This window comes from Archocentrus centrarchus, chromosome 4, assembly GCF_007364275.1.
Source record: "Archocentrus centrarchus isolate MPI-CPG fArcCen1 chromosome 4, fArcCen1, whole genome shotgun sequence".
Lineage (NCBI taxonomy): Eukaryota > Metazoa > Chordata > Actinopteri > Cichliformes > Cichlidae > Archocentrus > Archocentrus centrarchus.
The window spans coordinates 23363947-23383114 of record NC_044349.1 but is presented as its reverse complement, the minus strand read 5'-3'; the positions used below and the strand labels follow the sequence as shown (position 1 = coordinate 23383114).

General features: G+C 40.7%; 3 protein-coding genes across 9 annotated transcripts; all 3 read left to right on the top strand.

Moving 5' to 3' along the window:
• Nucleotides 1–952: 952 nt before the first annotated feature.
• armh1 (armadillo like helical domain containing 1) lies at nucleotides 953–6118 on the top strand. 6 transcript variants are annotated; one of them, XR_004019890.1, is made up of 11 exons: nucleotides 953–1347; nucleotides 1515–1583; nucleotides 1675–1841; nucleotides 1958–2154; nucleotides 2860–2944; nucleotides 3123–3239; nucleotides 3459–3531; nucleotides 5059–5188; nucleotides 5685–5740; nucleotides 5816–5894; nucleotides 6003–6064. XR_004019890.1 is itself a non-coding variant. In XM_030727623.1 (11 exons), exons 1-11 carry the CDS (start codon nucleotides 1115–1117, stop codon nucleotides 6029–6031), a joined length of 1230 nt encoding a protein of 409 aa, XP_030583483.1. In that variant the 5' UTR covers nucleotides 953–1114; the 3' UTR covers nucleotides 6032–6118. The 6 variants fall into 6 exon arrangements, 4 of the variants coding, with proteins under 4 accessions (XP_030583483.1, XP_030583484.1, XP_030583482.1 ...); XR_004019889.1 differs by having other exon boundaries at nucleotides 5059–5196; nucleotides 5663–5740; XM_030727623.1 differs by having other exon boundaries at nucleotides 953–1320; nucleotides 5663–5740; nucleotides 6003–6118.
• A 1079-nt stretch (nucleotides 6119–7197) lies between these two features.
• mutyh (mutY DNA glycosylase) lies at nucleotides 7198–11863 on the top strand. Of its 2 annotated transcripts, XM_030727620.1 has the most exons (16): nucleotides 7198–7405; nucleotides 7567–7635; nucleotides 7826–7956; nucleotides 8199–8238; nucleotides 8304–8377; nucleotides 8467–8508; nucleotides 8602–8673; nucleotides 9509–9622; nucleotides 9710–9807; nucleotides 9894–10038; nucleotides 10130–10217; nucleotides 10306–10488; nucleotides 10762–10907; nucleotides 10989–11138; nucleotides 11269–11319; nucleotides 11415–11863. In XM_030727620.1, exons 1-16 carry the CDS (start codon nucleotides 7300–7302, stop codon nucleotides 11559–11561), a joined length of 1656 nt encoding a protein of 551 aa, XP_030583480.1. In that variant the 5' UTR covers nucleotides 7198–7299; the 3' UTR covers nucleotides 11562–11863. The 2 variants fall into 2 exon arrangements, with proteins under 2 accessions (XP_030583480.1, XP_030583481.1); XM_030727621.1 differs by lacking the exon at nucleotides 7567–7635 and having other exon boundaries at nucleotides 7204–7405.
• Nucleotides 11864–12009: 146 nt separating this feature from the next.
• On the top strand, nucleotides 12010–19089 carry elovl8b (ELOVL fatty acid elongase 8b). The gene is made up of 8 exons (XM_030727626.1): nucleotides 12010–12335; nucleotides 12417–12474; nucleotides 14060–14247; nucleotides 16508–16588; nucleotides 16735–16791; nucleotides 17987–18101; nucleotides 18478–18605; nucleotides 18700–19089. Exons 1-8 carry the CDS (start codon nucleotides 12171–12173, stop codon nucleotides 18862–18864), a joined length of 957 nt encoding a protein of 318 aa, XP_030583486.1. The 5' UTR covers nucleotides 12010–12170; the 3' UTR covers nucleotides 18865–19089.
• The last annotated feature ends 79 nt before the right edge of the window (nucleotides 19090–19168 follow it).

Genomic DNA, 19168 nt, shown 5'->3' with positions numbered 1-19168 from the left:
CACCTGCGGCCACTTTCCCAGACTGTACGTGGTAACCACGCCCAAGCTATTATTTTCCACACTTTTGGTACGATGCCACTAAACTTTGGTACATTGCCACATATGTGCCACATGCCACAAGTACACTGAGGAGTGAAAATAGCAAAAACAGAAAGTAGGGTTAAATTTATATATTTTAAACCCTCTATCTATATCATATAGTTCATATTATCTGTATCATCCGTCTCTTCAATTTATCATCAATTTTCCTCTTGCGGCCACGTCCAGGGAGGTTGGCTAAATTCCCGTGGACCTTAAACTTCTGAATAATATGTGCAAGTGTAGTCACAGGAACATCAAGCTGCTTGGAGATGAGTTTTACTGTTTTTAATTTGAACATGCCTGTCATAATTGTCTTTCTCATTTCCTGAGACAACTCTCTCCTTAGCTTTCTGTGGTCCATGTTCAGTGTGGTACACACCATGATACAAAACAGCACAGCGACCTTTCACCCTTGAAATTGGCAGACTGACTTATTACAAGTTAGAAGACACCTGTGATGCTAATTTCAGGACAGCCCTTAGTTTAAAAGGTCCCTGAAGGAAATTAATTTGAGTCTCAGTTTCAAGTTTTTTGAGTGGCCATTGTGGGGTTTCCTTTCTTTAACAGAACTGCACCAACAATTTTGTCTACGTCTGTATATTTTTAATTATTTGTTTTCATTTGTGGTCAGCCAATCCCCCTCCATTTAGTAAAGCACTTATATGGTTAACTCCATGTATTTTTACACATATTTCAGTACATCGCTGCACCTATTTCAAATTTTTCTACAGATAGACCCCACCCACCCACCCACACACACACACACACACACACACACACACACACACACACACACACACACACACACACACACACCAGGGTTCATAGCGCCAGATTGTTTGAGCGTTGCTAAGAAACCGTGAATTAGCGGAAGTGAAAAGGGCAGTCACAAGGAGAAAGATACCAAACCCAAACCTCTGAATCTAGGAATTCATTCTACGTCTCTGGCAAATAAGAGTCAGGATTTTGGCTCTGCTTGTTAACGTCTTGTTCTTCACTATTGCTTAATATCAGTAACTTAAGCAACAAAACTATGTCAACACAAGAAGGACAAGCTAACATCGGCAAAGTCCTCAGCTTTCTTCGGGAATGGGACCGCGGTGACATGAGGGTCCGCAACCGCATCGCGAGCAGCTTTGTGACTCAAAACACAGGGAAGACGTTTTATGAGCTGGAGCTAGAGTTTGCACAGGTCGCCAGTCTCTTCCTGGCTCGACTCACCACATGGATGCGGCTCACGTATCCTTTCTATAGCTATGGCTTGGGGTAACTATTCATTTTGAATATATTACTTGTATCTACAGCTCAAAAACACCTGTGGATGGGGGGAAGGATAAAGAGGCTACAGTAAATGATAGATGCATCTTCAAAATTTTTTTCCTGCGCTTGGAATACAGCAAAATCAGCTATGCAGTCCTTTACTAATATTTCAGATACATGTTTGGGACATTCCTGGGACTTCAGCTGAAAGCAATCGGGATTTTCCTGTCTGCTTCTAGTCAGTGAGTGAGCTAAAATGCTGCTATAATCCATAAAATATCTATAAGCCAGCAAATGTTTTTTTTCAATGACCCACGTTTCTGTTGTGATCAGTGATCAGTACCTGATGGAGTTCCTGGAGGATGGAGGAGTTCTCACTCTGTTGGACATTTTGAGCCAGTCTCAGAGCAGAGAGGATGACAAGGCTGAAGCCCTCCGTCTTCTACTCACTGTCTCAAACGCAGGTCGCAAGTACAAAGAAATTGTCTGTGAAAGTCATGGTAAATTTTAAATTTGTCAATAGAATATATCAATTTATTTTAGATGTTTTCAAAGCCCATTTTAAAACACTACAGTGTTTCTTTTTTCAGTAATGCTACATTTGCTTTGCTTGCAGGTGTAAAAGTAATAGCAGACTGCCTGGCTCTGTCAAACAGAGATGAAACCAAAGAGGTAGCATCAGTCCTCTTGGAGTCCCTGTCTCAAGGAAACCCCAAATATCAGTACCAAGTCTATAAATGTCTGATTGCCGTCATGACATGTAGCTCACCTAAATCCCAGCAGCTGGTCCTGCACACCTTACGCATTGTACAGGTGAAGCCAGACACCCACAGAGTTTGCACAAAGCTACACTATATTGCCATAAGCATTCACTCACCTATCCAAATCTTTGAATTCAGGTGTTCCAATCTCTTCCATGGCCCCAAGCATATAAAGCCAAGCACCTAGGCATGCAGTCTTTTTCAGCCAACACTGGTAGAAGAATGGGTCGCTCTCAGGAGCTCAGTGAATTCCGGTGCAATACCATGATATGATGCAACCCGTGCAACAAAGCCAGTCGTGATATTTACTCACTACTAAATATTCCACTATTCAACTATTAGTGGTATATTAACAAAGACTGGGAATGACTGACCTGCACAGAGTCCTGACGTCAACTTGATAGAACACCTTTGGTGATGAATTAGAGCAGAGACTGCGAGCTAGGCCTTCTCATCCAGCGTCAGTGTCTGATCTCACAAATGTGCTTCTGGAAAAATGATCATAAATTCCCATAAACGCACTCTTAAACCTTGTGGAAAGCCTTCCCAGAAGGCTGCAAAGGGTGGGCCGACATCATATTAAACCCTATAGATTAAGAATGGGATGTCACTCAAGTTCATAAGCACGTGAAGGCAGATGAGCGAATACTTTTGGCAATATAGTGTATATATACTGTATTACTGCCCTCAAACTGTGTCTTTCACACAAGTCTTGGAGAACTGATTTTTATTTTTACATTTTTTTTCTCTCTTGCAGTTGAAACTGAAAACAGCTCATCATAGCATCGTAGAGCCTCTGCTTAGCGCGCTCAGATCCCTACACCTGGAGGTCCAGGATGAAGGTAAGTTGAGGAGCCTAAATTTAAGCTTTTTTTTTTTTTCTTCATTCATGCCTGAATGAAGAAAAAATTTCTTTTGAATTTTTTTGTATTTGCTGAAATGACAGGTCACTTCACTAGCCATTGTGGCTGTTGATGAATAATCAGCCTTTGATCGTCTCTTTCTTTATATCTGTGACAGCTATTAAACTAATCTTACACCTGAAGTGTTGTGATGTGAAGTCTGCTCTGCTCACTGGGTTGGTGGCTCTACTGAGGCCTGGTAAAGAAGAAATGCAGCAGCATCAGATCAGCAAAGGTGACATTATAGTTTGGAGGTGTGCTGTTTTTTTTTTTCTCAAAACTTAGCAAGCGTAGACACAGCTCTATCTTTAGACCGATCAAAGCAACCTTCTTATTTTTGAGTTGGTGCCAGTTGCACAACCCGTCAGTTAATGTGCAATCATTTGGTGAACGAGCCCTAATTTGTCACATAATCACTGTCGTCACGTTTTATTGACCTGTACAATCCTGTCAGAAGCTGAGCTGATTGAGATGACTGGATCTCTCACTGCATTTGTACAACAAGCTGCTGCAGCTAAAACTATACGGTATGGATTCCACATAGCCTCATCCAAAAAACAAATAAATAAATAATAATGAAGGGAACACTCAGCCATCACAGTATAACACAAAGTGAAGAAAAAAAAAAACTGGGGTTGTTCTTATTTTCTTCAATCAGTGATGAATAGTATGATGTCCTAACTTTACGGAGGGCTTTTTGTTTATAGCGTGACAAACTTTTTCCAGGCTAAATGAAAATCTAAATTAGTGAGATGCCATTTCCTCTCCAGCTTACGGGTTATCTGCTTTAAGGTGCGTGTTTGTGAATTATTCCAGGGAGTCAAGCACTTCTGATTTGAGGCTTTCTGTTTCAAATCCAGAGTCTTAGGCAGTGAGGATGTAACAGCATTAACAAGATAATCTGTCTCTGGGGGTGTAGAGTTTAGGCAGCTGTTCAACATTGTGTTGGCGTTGAAGATAACAGTGGAGTGATTTCATCCTTGCACTTAGTTACAGCACTTTCAGAAAGACATCTACTGTAATGAAATGTATTCCCCAATGCTGTGTAATCCATTATTGTAAATATAAATGTTTTTAAGAAGTGATCAGACAAATAAGTTTTTTTAGGGAATACTGTTTAATGTTCAGTTTCTATGCCATGTGTCAGAACAAGAGCCAGAGTGGGATTAAAGTGGTGGGTGGGCTCATTTACATTTTGAACAATGAACAATGAATAAAACTGTTTTTTGAGTTTTTCAATTAGTGTGTACAAGCCAGAGAGTCAGGCTTTCAAATGAATTAAAACTCTGTCTGGATCTTTAGTTGATTAATAAGCTGCTACTCCTCCTGCTTTGAGCATTCTGACAGTTTGTGTGACTCAGGAGTGCTGATTCATTTAAACTAACATAAACTATTCATCCTGCTGTAACCAGGTCTCTGTAAGGCAGAATAAATCAATATGTTGATCAATTATTAGATCATTTACTAACAGAGACTTAGAAGACAGAGTCGTAATGTTTAATAATCCACATTTAACAGTTTTTTACTTATTGGCGCAGTTGAGGATGCTAAAAAGACCAGGTTTCCCCCAGAAAGTTTCCCAGTTATCTATAAAAGCAACTCAGACAGCCAGCAAATTAAGGAGAACATGACGCTAAACACGTCACTGGGGAGGGGAGCAGATAAAACTAAGACTAGAGAACTAAAAATAAAACTAGAGAAAAATCTGTCTGAGGGATAAGGAGAAAGCAATAGTCTAATCATCACCTGCAAAACCATTTCCTTTTGGGGGGAGTTGTCTTGTTTCCTCTCCAGTGGGGTGTACCTGTTGCCACTTTCTTTGGCATCAGAGCAGGTGAAACAGATTCACAGCGGTTTATACTTCCTAACTGGACAGACTGATATCCCTGAACTGACTTTGCGTTTATACTGTGTTGATGTCCCCTTAATATTTTTGAGCACTGTATATACCCAGACCATAATATCTAAACCTATTGCGTTTGCCTGTTTACACAATAATCAACAGAGACCTGTGACTTAAGGTGCATTTTAATGATGTTTAATATTTGTTAAAGGCTGTTGGCTGAGGAAGATCAAGAGCTGTCTCATGAGCTTCTCTCTCTTGGAGTGGTCCAGCATCTTCTGCACGCTATGGGCAACAGAGAACACGCTGACGCCCAAATACAAGCCAGTCTGGCCTTAGAGGTACAAATGTGTGTGTCTTTTTAAAAATAGGCCAATGATGATGATGATAATGATTTTTACACAACTATTTGGTACAAATAAAAAAATAAAAACACTGAAGGGCTTCAGCTTTCTACTTTGAGACTTTGCAAAGGTGACCTTAAAAGAAATTTCCAATCCACAGTTTGTAACAACGACAAATGCGTAAGCAGTAATGTGCAATTATTGTGTTCCAGTAAAGCCTATTGTTTTCCTCTTGTGTTAAATTGAAAACAGAAAGTGCCATCCTTGTAATTAAGCAGAAACAAAGGCTGCTTTTCTTCATGCGGGGCTGTTTGTAAATATGTGTTTGGTTTGTCTCTGTTTCCAGTTTATTTCTGTTTTGCATCTGCAGACAGAAACATCAGAATCAGAATACTTTGTTGATCCCAGAGGGAAACATAAATTCAGACGTATGAATATCAGCTCTTAATGTCTGCTTTCATCTCTGTGCAGCACTTTGTCATGTCTTCCCCAGCTGTTGAGGACCACGTGGAGAGAGTGATGGGCGTTTCACTGTTTGCAGCGTTCAAGGTAAGCGATCGCCTTAAGTTAAAGGTGCATTGCTCCAAGTCAGTAGCAACATATATAATCACAATCTTTCTACAGAACAAAGCTGAAACTGTTTACACAAAAATGGATGAAACAGAAGCAGAAATGCTGTCAAACCAGGTTAACATGCCACACGGTAATGATTTTACCTGTTTTATCTAACGACTTTTTATTTTTCTATATTTCCTGTCCGACGTGAGAATAATCATGTTTTTTTTTTTTCTTGTCAATCTTTCTTTTTCAGTTTTGAATGGTAACGTGTTGGACGGATGACCAGAATAGAAAATGGTTTCACAAATGCAGAAAAATAAAATTATGGGAAAATTTTGTATCAATACAGTGTTTGTATGTTCGTAGAAAAAAAAAAAAAAAAACTCCTATCCTGTTCTGCTATTTTTCATTTGTTGTCTTAAGAAATAAACAAAAAATATACTGTGCAAAAGTCTTGAGCCATATCTATAGCTATTGCTAGAAAAAATGGGAAATAGGTGCAGCGATTTATTGAAATGTGTACATGGAATTAACCATATAAATGCTTTACTAAGCTCATCAGGAGGACTGGCTGGCTACAAAAGGAAACAGACCATTTAAATTCTCCTCAAATATTATATATTGAGACTGAACCTGCAGCTTGAAGGCCCTATACGTGTGAATAGTCCACAAATAGTAAGAAACAGCTCTAACGATGGAGGCTCTGGCATAGTTTTGGGGCTGCAGTTCACCAGTGGTGTTGGAGAGCTCGTCAAGATTGACGAAATTATGAACATAGAAAAGTACCATCAAATTTTAATCCACCATGCAGTACCATCTGGAAAGCATCTGCTTTACAGCAGCTTAATTTTTCAGCATGAGAGTCATTCCAAACACACTTTCAGTGCTTGAAAAGCATACCTGGATTTTAAAAAACACACACACACAATAGGACACTATCACTCATAGATTGAATTCGGGTTCAGAGCCTAGAGGATCATCTTGACAGAGAACAGAACAAACAGCAGCCAACATCCAAAGAATAGCTTTCAATGTCCTTTAACAAGCCTGGAGAACTATTCCTGAAAACTGCTTAAAGAAATTAGAAGAAAGCTGCCTAAGAGAGTTCGGGCAGTGTGGAAGAATAAAGGCGGTCAAACCAAATATTGACTTTCAAGCTCTTCAGTTATTCAGACTCTGTTCTTGCCTTATACTTCTTTTTTTTTTTTTTTTTTTAGCAAAATATTAAAAAAATGAAGGGTGGCTAAAGACTTTGGCACCGTACTGTACATAAATATACATATTTTTTTTATTCTGAATTTAAAACAAAAATCTTTAAATGCACGGTTAAAAAAAATAGCGACGGTACGTGCAGAGACGAGCCCTTATTTTGACCCTCCCACCGGAGTTGACGTTCGACGTACGTATCTAATTTCCTAACAGCTGATTGGATGAGCAGAGTCCGTTAGCCCTTACCGTGGCGGGAGTCAGAAGTAGATTCGTGAGGTAAACATGTCCGGTTCTGCTGTGCGGAGAGAAACAGAATAAATTGCACCGCATTGGTTCTGATTATGAGCAGGTTACGTTCAGCGATGCATAAAGGAAAGAGAGCCGGAGGGGAGGTGGTAGAAACCGCATTACCGAAGCGGAAGAAGTCAAAGGCAGCAGTGAAACAAGGTAGCCACCATGCTGCTGTTACTTCTTATCTTGGCATCCTGTAGAGATTCACATTTCAACTTTCATTGCATACTTGAAAGTACACACATCGCTTTCGGGTACATACATTTAACCCCCCCAATTTAACTGCTGAGGTGTTAATTTAATGTTTTTTTTTGCAGCTTCAGAGTTTACAGCAGTAGGGATGCATCCTGCGCTGCCAAACCTTATCCTGCAGGCTCATGTGTTAGGTTCAAACTCACACCCCTGCAAGAAATGATATGAAAATATGTGATGACTTGTTTCAAACCATTCATTGTCTAAGAAAGCAGCTTTATAGCAAAAAATATAAACTTATAGCATATATACAGCATAATAGACAAATATGATTTTAGTGGGATTTGTTTAGTTTGAGTGAGAATTGTGTTTTTGGCCTTCCAGAGGAAAGCACAGATGCTTCCACGCCATCTCCATACCACACTTTCCCTGATCCTGCCGATGTTGTCCAGTTTCGCTCTCAGCTCCTAAACTGGTACAACAAGGAGAAGCGAGAGCTGCAATGGAGGACTCTGGTAAAAAGAAAATTTATTCTACTGCTTCTGTTTCATTGTTAATACACCTTTTTCTTTGCTATAGACAAACACATCAGAATAGAAATAACTGTGATTACATATGATTTAAAAAAGCAAGTTTGTTTCAAAGTTCTTGGTGCAATAAAATCAGTGTTTTAGTGGATTCTGTCATATTTATAGTTATTTGTTTGTTTTTTGTCAGAGGCAAATTCTAGTGTTCTGGCTTTGTTTTCTTTCTACAGGCTGTGACAGAGTCAGACATCAACATCAGGACATACGCAGGTGAGAAAAGTGGAATCTTGACAAATAACTGCGGCTTAAACTTCTAAGTGTGTGTGCTTTTTCAGTCTGGGTTTCAGAAATCATGCTGCAGCAGACTCAAGTTGCCACAGTAAAAGACTACTACAACAGGTGGATGAAGGTGTGCATCTTGTAGGCTTTTAGGACACTGGAGTTCTTTCAGTTTCAGTGACCGCGTGTAACATAAACTCTCCATTTTTTATGCTCCAGAGGTGGCCCACGGTGCAGGATCTTGCAGCTGCCACTCTAGAGGTGACTTAAAGTCTTAAAGCAGCATATACACATACAGTAATTTTAAAATCATGTTCTTTTCAATTTGAATTTACTGATTTTGTTGATCGGCAGGAGGTGAATCAGCTATGGGCGGGCCTTGGGTACTACTCCCGTGGAAGAAGACTGCATGAAGGAGCGCAGAAGGTCTGTGCTGCTCTTTGTGATTGTGTTTACCCTTTATCAAACATTTTTGCATAGAAGTCTCCCGTCTGCTGTGTTCTTCTTCTGCTCACTCAAAGTGTGGCCCTAATTTATCATAAAATATAAGGTGTGATCATAAAGTACTGTGGCTCTTTCCATTAAAAAAATAAAACTGTACATGATTTAAATTCAGCTAATTTACAGCTAGTTTTCGACCTGCTCCCTGGAAACCCTGTTATGACCACTTGCACTTGTGCATCTGTGATATGTGCTGGATTTCCTCCAAACTGTGTGTGTGGCCAGCAGGAAGGGAAGTTGCACTGAATTCAGTGAGTAGGGTGGACTTGACTGAGTGTTTGATCTGACATAAAAATAAAAATAGCTCCTGAATTTGCTGTTTGCTGACACATTATGGCGCACACCACAGTTCAGGTGGTTTGCATCAAATGTGCTCCCTCGGATGCCTCAGGACGTTGACCGTCTGACCGTGATGGATGAATTGGTGACAAATCGTATGCTCCTGGAGCTCTTTGTTGGGTTGTAGCCAGAGACCTATATTTCAACAGCAACTTTCCTCAACGTGACTGTTGGGTCAGGTTGATGCAGCCTGGCCTCTGCAGAAGTTTGAGTTCAGATGCAGATGATTGCAAGTGGTCATAACGTGACTTTCAGGCAGTAAACAAAAAAAAAAAAAAAGCAGCCATGCTGGAAATGTTCCAGGTGTGTGCAAAGAGACAACCTTGAAAGGCTGGTCTTGAAAATTTTAAATCAGGTATGGGTTTAGATTTTTTTATTAATTTTGCCTAGTAGGTTTATCATATTCTTTGTTTTGCTTTAGGTGGCGTCAGAGCTGAAGGGACAGATGCCTCAGACAGTTGACACCCTGCTCAAACAGCTGCCAGGAGTTGGACGCTACACTGCTGCAGCTATAGGCTCCATTGCACAGGGGCTGGTGGGTGATGAGACACGGATATCTGCAGCAGAACAAACTCTTCGGTATCTGTGCTCTCTTATTAATCACTTAATCGCTTTTATCTAGGTTACTGGAGCCGTGGATGGCAATGTCACTCGGGTGCTGTGTCGCCTGAGGGCCATTGGGGCAGACAGCACAAGTCCTGCAGTAACAGAGGCGCTCTGGTGAGAAACACCTCCAGACCAAAAATAATTGTGAGGATATAAGAATTGAAAGCTTTAGAATTTTTTTCATTCCTGTTGTGTTTCAGGAATCTAGCCAATATGCTGGTGGATCCTGAGAGACCTGGAGACTTTAACCAAGCCATGATGGAGCTGGGAGCACGGGTCTGCACCCCGAAAGGGCCGTTGTGCAGCCAGTGTCCCGTACAGTCTCACTGCCACTCTTATCGCAAGGTAGGTATGATTTCACTGCCATTAAGGAATGATTAATGCAAACACAGAAGAAAGCAATAATAACAGATTACTTAATGGCATGCATGCACAGGTTCATGTTCGACAAGAGCAAAACTCTAAGAAGCTTTTGGGGAAGCTGGGGAGGAAGACTTCAGAGCTGCCTGACATAGAAGACTGCAGTAAGCCTCCTTCCTCCTCTTCTCTCCTTTCCTTCAGACCTCTCAGATGTGTAGTCCTGAAATTAAAAGTATTTTTTTGTTTGTGAAGTGAACAGTGGAACGTGTCCTCTGTGTCCCTCGGAGCCCTGGGATGATGAGCTGGGTGTTCAGAACTTCCCCAGAAAGCCACCGAAGAAGCCACCCCGAGTAGAGCGAACTCTCACCTGTGTGGTGACGAGGCCTGGAGATAAGGATGAAGAAAATTTCTTGCTCATACAGAGACCAAACAAAGGTTAGCAGTGATTTCCGCATCAGCTTGTGCTGGTCAAGTGTTGGCTTCAGAATGTGCACAACTCTAGCCTGATAATGAGACTGAATCAGACTACTTGAATCACTGAGAAAACTGTTAATGTTAGGAGTGACTCACTGGTCTGGAGGCAGATTATAATCCTGGTCTGACGTCTCAGTCATTGTGCAGCTTGACATAGAAATCCATCAAGAACAACAGGCAAACAGGACATCTGTGGGGGTGGGCTGCATGAATCGACGCTGTGCGTATTTTCAGGTTTGTTGGCAGGCTTGTGGGAGTTTCCAAGTCTTCTGCTGGAGGAGGAAAACTCTGAGAAGAACCAGAAGAGGGCGCTCTGTGATGAAATCAGCAGAATACTGGGAGTCCATTTAACTGAAAGCCTCCTCCAGTATGTGGGAGAGGTAAGCTTGATATCTATCATCTACCTTTAATATGAAATAAGCAGTATCTGGAGATGTACTGTGCTGGTTGACTGTGTGCAGGTGGTCCACATCTTCTCCCACATCCACCAGACTTATGTGGTTTACAGTGTGTGTTTAAAGGAGAGTGACACACATACGCACACTGAAAACACACAGTGGCTCACTAGATCTGCTCTGCAGGAAGCTGCTGTGTCCACAGGACTGAAAAAGGTTTGTGTGTGGGTTTTGTTTTGTTTTTTTAAGCCCCTGCTTAAACCTTTAACCTTTATCTTGAGTTTCAGAAACAAATTGTGTTTGTGTAGTGTGTGTGTGAAGCATCAGCATATTAACTCTCCTGCAGATTGTGAAGCTTTACGATTCTGTGGACAGTCTGAAGGAAAAAAACACCAAGGTAAGCCCCTCTATATGGTTTACTAAACTGCACAGATGTTAGGCACTCCTTCCCTAACATCTGTCACCTGTGTTATTTTTCTCTGCTCGTCTTAGGATGGCAGAAGGCAAAAGGACTCAGGAATAATGGAGAACAAGAAGCCACAGATCTCTAAAAAGCACAAACTCGGTGCAGCGAACAGCAGCGGCAGACAGCTCTCCCTCAATTCCTTCTTTAAGACTGTGAAAGAGGAATGTCGTTAAGAGTCCCGGAAAAGCCTCACAAATGCCTTTCCGTGTGTGCGTGTATAATTATCAGTGTCACTGCTATGTCTCCACTTTAAGGTATTAATATAGTAATCCAGCCCCAGTTTTTAATACATGTAGAAGATCAACTGTGATTTAAATTTTTTTTTTTAATTACTGCCATCTGTATATCACACTGTTACTGTGAACAAACTCCAAGATTTTAAATAATTTCATACGAGCTGACTACATGTTTTACACTCAGTTTCTATCAGAATTGTCACGTTTATTACCACAGTGAAGTTGTAACATGGGGGAAAAGCGTCAATAAAGAAACTCTAGTCTTCACTTGAGCCGGTGGCACGTGTGAACTACTGATGAATGTCCAACAGCTGTAAGACAAAACCAAGTTTATGATTTAAATATGTGTTAAAAAGAATGAACATTTTTGTATTCTAAATGAGAATAACCCTGCCCTCAATATCTCCGTCATTGTCGGCCAGATTTTGTGCGGAAACGGCGCCCCTTTGTGTGCCGACTGAAACAAGAAGTGATGGAGTCGCCGGTTACTATACATCGAGAGTTCCTCGAAAGAAAGACACGTGTCAGCGTTCAGTGTTTGTTTGCATGAGCCGGAGGGCTGTTTCTGGAGCGGCTGGTTGCTCCAGTCTGCCTTCATTTTATCGCAGGGCTTGCTTCTTGTTGAAGTTGACTCAGTTATTTGACATTGAACACAATCCAAAGGTTTCCCCTACGCTGTCACTGACGTTTACTGCTAACAGCGTCTGTAAGGTGAGGATCAGTGAACGCACTGTTGTCTTGAAATTTTAGACGTTTGAGTGGTTTTATTTTAAAGTGCTTGAATGTTCTCAGATGGATTCTGCATGGCGAAGTGTTCTGTCTGTGCACCAGAGGATAGTCGACAGTGGAGGTATGATGATATTATTTTGCTTTATTTTATTTTATTTTACCTTATTTTTATTTTTGCGTCTCTGTTCCATGAGGTTGTAGAGATGGTTTTCAGTCTAAAAGGGAACCTTGTCTCAGTCTATTGAGTGGGAAGATGCAGATGTGCACCAGAGTTTGGCTTCACAATGATTGCTTTGTGCCTTTTGCCATATGACTGGCTGGTTCAGCGTGACACTTTTAAATGAAATCTTATCACAGTTAATTATCTCCTGGCATTTAGGAGCAACAGGCATTCAAACTCAGGGAGGACACTTCTCGAGAAAACTAGTTTCTTGTCTTTAAGTGTTTGTTCATAAATACTTGAAAACTGAATGAACTCTATATTTACAAAACAGCACGTATACACCCGCTAGCCATTTTATTAGGTACAGCTGTTCAACTGATCGTTAAGTCAAACATCTAATCAGCCAATCACATGGCGGCACAGGGCATACTTATTTTTGCCAGACAGGCTGGTCTGAGTATTTCAGAAACTGCTGATCTGCAGATTTTCCCATGCAACCACCTCTAGACTTCATAGAGAATGCCTTGTTGATGCCAGAGGGCAGAAGAGAATGGCCAGACTGCTTCGAGCTGATGGGAAGGCAACAGTAAATCAACCAAACAAAAAATCGTTGCAACCAACATATGCATATACCATAATCTCTGAATGCACAGCACGTCAAACCTTGAAACAGATGAGCTACAGCAGCACAAGACCACAACAGGTGGCACTCCTGTCAGCTAAGAACCAAAACTGGAGAACTGGTGCTGTGCCAAAAAGTAATTTCTGATGTATTTGTTTATGTATGTATGCATTTATTTATTTTTATGTGGAATATCTTTGCTTATATTGGTAAATAGACTGTTGTGAAGAGGATTTATTAAGGCGTTCTATATAAACTAATGACCTGTTTTGCAGGTCTGCGTTATTGTACCTACATTACAACAGAACCAGGCCCAGGGAGAGGCAGTCATCTGCTGCTACCTGTTGGGAGTGAGGGGAGGAAGATCCAATCCGGTCCTTTTTGGCCACTTTATAGATCTTTACAGAACTGTGATGTTATATTTTTTGCAATTTCTGCAGCCCTCTTGGTCAGATCTTTCTCAAAAAAGACATTTCCAGACATAATGTCAATGACACTTTTTACCTGGATAAATAAAGGATATAAAGAGTCACTTTTAAAAAAAATGGCTTTATCCTGCCTTGTACAGTGTACTCAAATGTACTCCACACCCACTAGATCTCAGTCCAATGTGGTAGAACAGGAGATTCACATCATGGATGTGCAGCTGACAAATCTGCAGCAACTGTGTGATGCTGTCGTGTCAATGTGGACCAAAATCTGTGAGGAATGTTTCCAGCACCTTGTTGACTCAGTGCCATGAACAGTTAAGGCAAAAGGCAGTCCAACCTGGTACTAGGAAGGTGTACCTAATAAAGTGGCTGGTTAGTGTTTATTGACTGATCTGCAGCAAGGCACACTACTTTTTTGCACTGTAACACATTTGTTAATTTCAAAATTATGCCTAAAATTTCCTGATGTGCAACACCTGTTATCCTCCAGACAAGAGAACAGACCCCTGGCTGTTGGTCTACTCCCCAGTCCCGGTGACGCTTATCTTCCTGGTTTATCTGTTTGTAATCTGGGCCGGGCCACGCCTCATGAAACGCAGAGAACCCTTTGACCTCAAAGTGGGCCTTATTGTTTACAATTTCACCATGGTTGGCCTGTCTGTGTATATGTTCCATGAGGTGCGTTTGAGCTGCTTTTTTTGTTCCATTATAACTAACTAACTAACTAACTAACTCTTGAGTACAGCAATGATGTATTTGTATGGTGGCAAAGTTTTTCTAATGAATTCAAATTCATTAAGTTGTGATTGAAGTGCAGATTTCTAGATTAAGTTCAAAGGGTTTAACAAAAACATTGTTTTAACTGTATGAAAAACATATTTTATATACTCCCTCCATTGTCACAGGCGCACATGTAATTTAACAAACATACATAAAATGATTATTTTAAGCACCTGCAATAAGTACTACTTAATACAGTGACTGAGACCCACGTACATTACTGAGCACCGAGTTTCTTCCATTGAGATGCTTTGCTAGTTGGGTTCAGGTCAGGAGGTTGAGTCACCCATTTAAGGACAGTCCATTTAATCAGTTTTGCAGCACTGTGTACTGAATATAAGCAGAAAGTATATCTCTATATACTTCATGTTGCTTTTATCAGCAGTCACATTATCAAGAAACACCATCAGTTCAAATGGCAGTCATGGATGTTCTTGTCATAACGTCTAACGATAAGATAAAACTTTAATGTTCCTACGACGGGAAAATTTGCATATTACAGCAGCTCAAGTACAGAGAAGAAGGATGAAATAAAATAAAATATAAAACACTATATACAGTACATAAAATATATATCAATACACATATACACATGTATACATCAACACACTATATACAGATATCAAAACACTATATATACATTTGTAGCTGGTAATTTGTATTCAGTATGCACAGTATGCATTATGGTGGGAGTGTAAATAAATAAAATGAATATGTAATGTATGTAAAGGTGCACTGTGTGCATAAAGTGATGGCAGTGGAGGTAAAGTGTCCAAGTGACTCATGACATCAGGATGTGTTGTACAGTCTAACTGATGTTGGGATGGAAGACCTTCTTCCCGTCCTTCTGCTACACATTCTTCTTGGATTTGTCTGTCCAAAGAATCTTGTTCCAGAACTGGTCCGTCTAGATGTTTTTAAGTAAAGTCTAATCATAGAGACACAATCTCTAATTTTAAAGTTAAGACTCAAAACTATTTGCAGTTGAGCTGAGGGAGCACCATTGAGGAGGGTGCAGTAAAGTCTGTGAGTGTATATATATCATTACTAGCTTGGGACAGTGTGTCATACAACTTCTTGATGGCTTTATTTATGGTGCAACTATAGGCTGAACTCAAAATGGCAAGAAAAAGTGATTCTGTTGCTGACAGAGCTGTAACCCTACAATTCCAATTATAATAATCACAAATTTGGAGGTATCTAAAAAAAAATCCTTTTGTTCAAAATCATGATTATCCCTGTGTTTAGAAACTAGTATTCATTGTGGCTGAAAGTGAGGTAGGTTGTAAGCCCCTCTTTTTTTTTTTTTTTTTGACCAGGATTCAAATCTTTTATATGTTCTGAGGAAATTTTGTATCATAAACACACCATCTGAAAAAATGCAGCATATTGTAGATCCCACCCAACTTGACCACTCTCTGCCACATTTTTGGTGTGTGGTTTATCCATGACTTTGCTATTCTTCCAGATTTAGCTATTCTCTGTCAGCAGTTGTGGCTTCTAAGGGGAAAATTGGTGACATTCTAAATTCTAGGTCCTTCCACCTGGCTTCGTAGGCTCTGTTGCACCAGTGCAATAAAGGGATCAGTTGTGCAGCATAATAATAGTTTCTCAGCCGTGGAAGTGCCAGTCCACCCATTTCTTTCCCTAGTTGCACAATATTAAATCAAATTCTTCCTTTCTTTCCCTGCCAAATAAACTGGGAGTTTCATTTGTCTCATTTTCTGAATTGTCGGTCACTCACTACTATTGGGAGAGTACAAATTATGTACAAAATGCAGGGAAGAACTATATTTCAGCCTTGCAGCTTACGGTCGCCTGTTTACCCCATGAGTTAAATTAGCACCCCAGAGGAACAGCTTTAAAAAAGTGCTTCATTAAACCCAGCAGCAGGTTTAATGCTGCGATTAAACGATTTAATTAATGTCAATAACATCTGCACATGGTTCATTTCAAATCCACTGTGATGGTGTACAGATGCAAACTTTCCAAATACTTAATGAACCTGACTGTAATAACTGACATGTTAAAAAGCTTCCAGTGATGGTACAGTATGATATTTAACTAATAACAGTACTTGATTTTAGACATTTATTTTCATTAGAAAGTTTTATTTCACGATTTAAGTGAAGATCTATGACTGCTTCAATATTTTCAGTTCCTGGTTACGTCCTGGCTCTTAAACTACAGCCTCCTGTGTCAGCCTGTAGATTATAGCACCAGTCCACTGGCAGTGAGGGTAAGAAAGTTGAAGTGAATATATTTAATCTTTTTTTTGCTGTGTCTGTTCAGATCTTTGCTCTCTCACTGGTTGCATTTGATACAAACCTGACAGATGTCAGTGCAGTTTATACATTAAACCACAGAATTACACTTTTTCCCCAGATGGCCAGCGTGTGCTGGTGGTTTTTCTTCTCTAAGGTCATAGAGCTCACTGACACGGTATGTATCTGTGATATACTCATTCCTGATCCTGTCTGTCCTTGTTGACTGTATTGTTGTTTTTATAGCATGACTGGTGTCAATACCACCTGATAAATCTTCCCTTTAACTGTTGCTCGGATCTCTCGACTTTTCCATCCACTCCACCCTGCTCTTCTTCACCTCTTCATCCCCACTTCCCACTTGTTCTCAAGCTCCGTGGGCTCTGTTGAATCTGCTCCCTACTCTCACTTTAGATCATAATACCATCTGCATACATTATAGTTACTGATCTGCTCTACGTGCCTGTCCATTGCCACTGGAAACAGGAAAGGCTCAGAGTGATGCCGGTTAAGCAGGCTACCCACATGCTGTGAGACTACTGCAAAGGGTTGGGTTTGAATCCACCCTGAGGCCATCTACTATATATCCTACCCTTGATCTTTCCCCCAGCTTTCATGATACTCTTGTATTCATCTAATTCCATAATGGCAAAGCCTTCTTGGAAATTTGTACCAAGCTGCTCCTCCTACACATTTCTGTTTCATCTGGATCAACCGGCTTTGCATTTTTTTTTAAATACTCATTCACCAGCTCCTAAAATGACTCCCTCTGTGTGTTCTCAGTTTGCTTCCATAGGTATGCTTCCTATTGCAAACCTTTCTCAGTTCAGTTCCTTTATCAATTAGAACAAGCCCTTTTCTCTTTCCTTATGTTACAGTGTCCATGCACACACACAACTCATCATGAGCCTTTACCTCTGTATTCGCCACCTATGTCTTTGCCTTATGTTGCATCATCTTGTACTCCTGCTGACTGTCCTTTTTTGGCCAACCTCTTTGGTCTTATACCTTCCTGCATGTCCTTATTCCACTTCCTGTCCTTCCTGTCTTCCTTCCATGCGTTTCCCCTCACCACTTCTGCTGTAGTTACCCAACCTTTTGTCCCTGTTGCCTGACTTACTATCTTACCTTAATGGGGGAATGCAGAGCTATAGCTGTGAAGAAGAAGAAGCTTCTTTCATCTGCTCCCTTATTCACAAGGGGTTGCCATACCAAGTAGCTGAGCGTGTTTGATTTGGCAGATTTTTTTCACGCCGGTTCCTGACTCAACCCCAAATGGGATCTAATTGGTTAGACAAATGTATAAACCACTACACTATGGAGTCACTGGCTGTAAATTTAACAATTTCCTCTCCTCATCTCTCTATGAACAGCTCTTAATCATCCTGCGGAAGAAGAACAGTCAGCTGACTTTCCTTCACGTTTACCATCACAGCACCATGATCTTCAACTGGTGGTCGGGAGTCAAGTATGTGGCGGGTGGACAGTGTAAGCACTCTGATACTGAAGATTTTTGTCCTGTGTGACTCCCATCCCCAAAACAACAGCAAACCAAGTCCACTAACATACATCTTAAAGTAAAATTAGCTTCACTGCTAATTTTACTTAAAAAAAAAAATCTCCTTGCTGCTCCCTTCACATGTTGCCATGGTGCCTGGACCTCACCCTATCTCTAGCATCCTCCTCTGTCACACCAACCCTTTGCATGCCCTTCACTACCTGCATGAACTTTCTCTGTGGTCTTCCTCTTTTCCTCCTGCCTGGCAGCTCTATCTTCAACATCCTTTGTCCAATGTATCCACTATATATTTAAACCAGCTTTTCTGTATTTCAAACCTTTTTCAAACCTGCTGTTTTCCTGTAGCTTTCTTCATTGGCCTGATCAACACCTTTGTCCACACTGTGATGTACTCTTACTATGGCCTGGGTGCGATCGGCCCTCACATGCAGAAGTACCTGTGGTGGAAACGGTACCTGACGTCTCTGCAGCTGGTGAGCGTCTCCAGCTCTGTGATGAAATAAATAAGCATGCCCACGCCAACATGTATGAATCCTTTTACTGATCTGAACTGTGCTGCCTCTCCAGGTGCAGTTTCTACTTGTCCTTGTGCACACAGCGTACAACCTGGTTGCAGATTGTAACTACCCTGACTCCATGAACGCAGTGGTTGTTGGTTACTGCATCACCCTCATCATCCTCTTCAGTAACTTTTATTATCAGAGCTACCTCAAGAAAAAGAAGCAGAAATGAGACATGAGCCATGTGGCTAGTGTGACACGAAGGGGTTTTATACATTAATACTGCAGTACTTCTCAGTATCCACTGGAGGGCACAACAAGCTTACAATCTGAAAATTTTTCTCAGGGTGCTCAACACACAACTAGATCTGAAGAATGATGTTGCACAATAGCTTGGGCTATAAATGCATTGGTGTGTTGCATTTTGTAAGTACTTGTCTCTATAAAAACAATATAATAAACACAAAAGTGACTGAAATATCTCAGTGTGTGATTTTTTTTTTTAAAAAAGAGACACTGTGATCATTCAATTATTT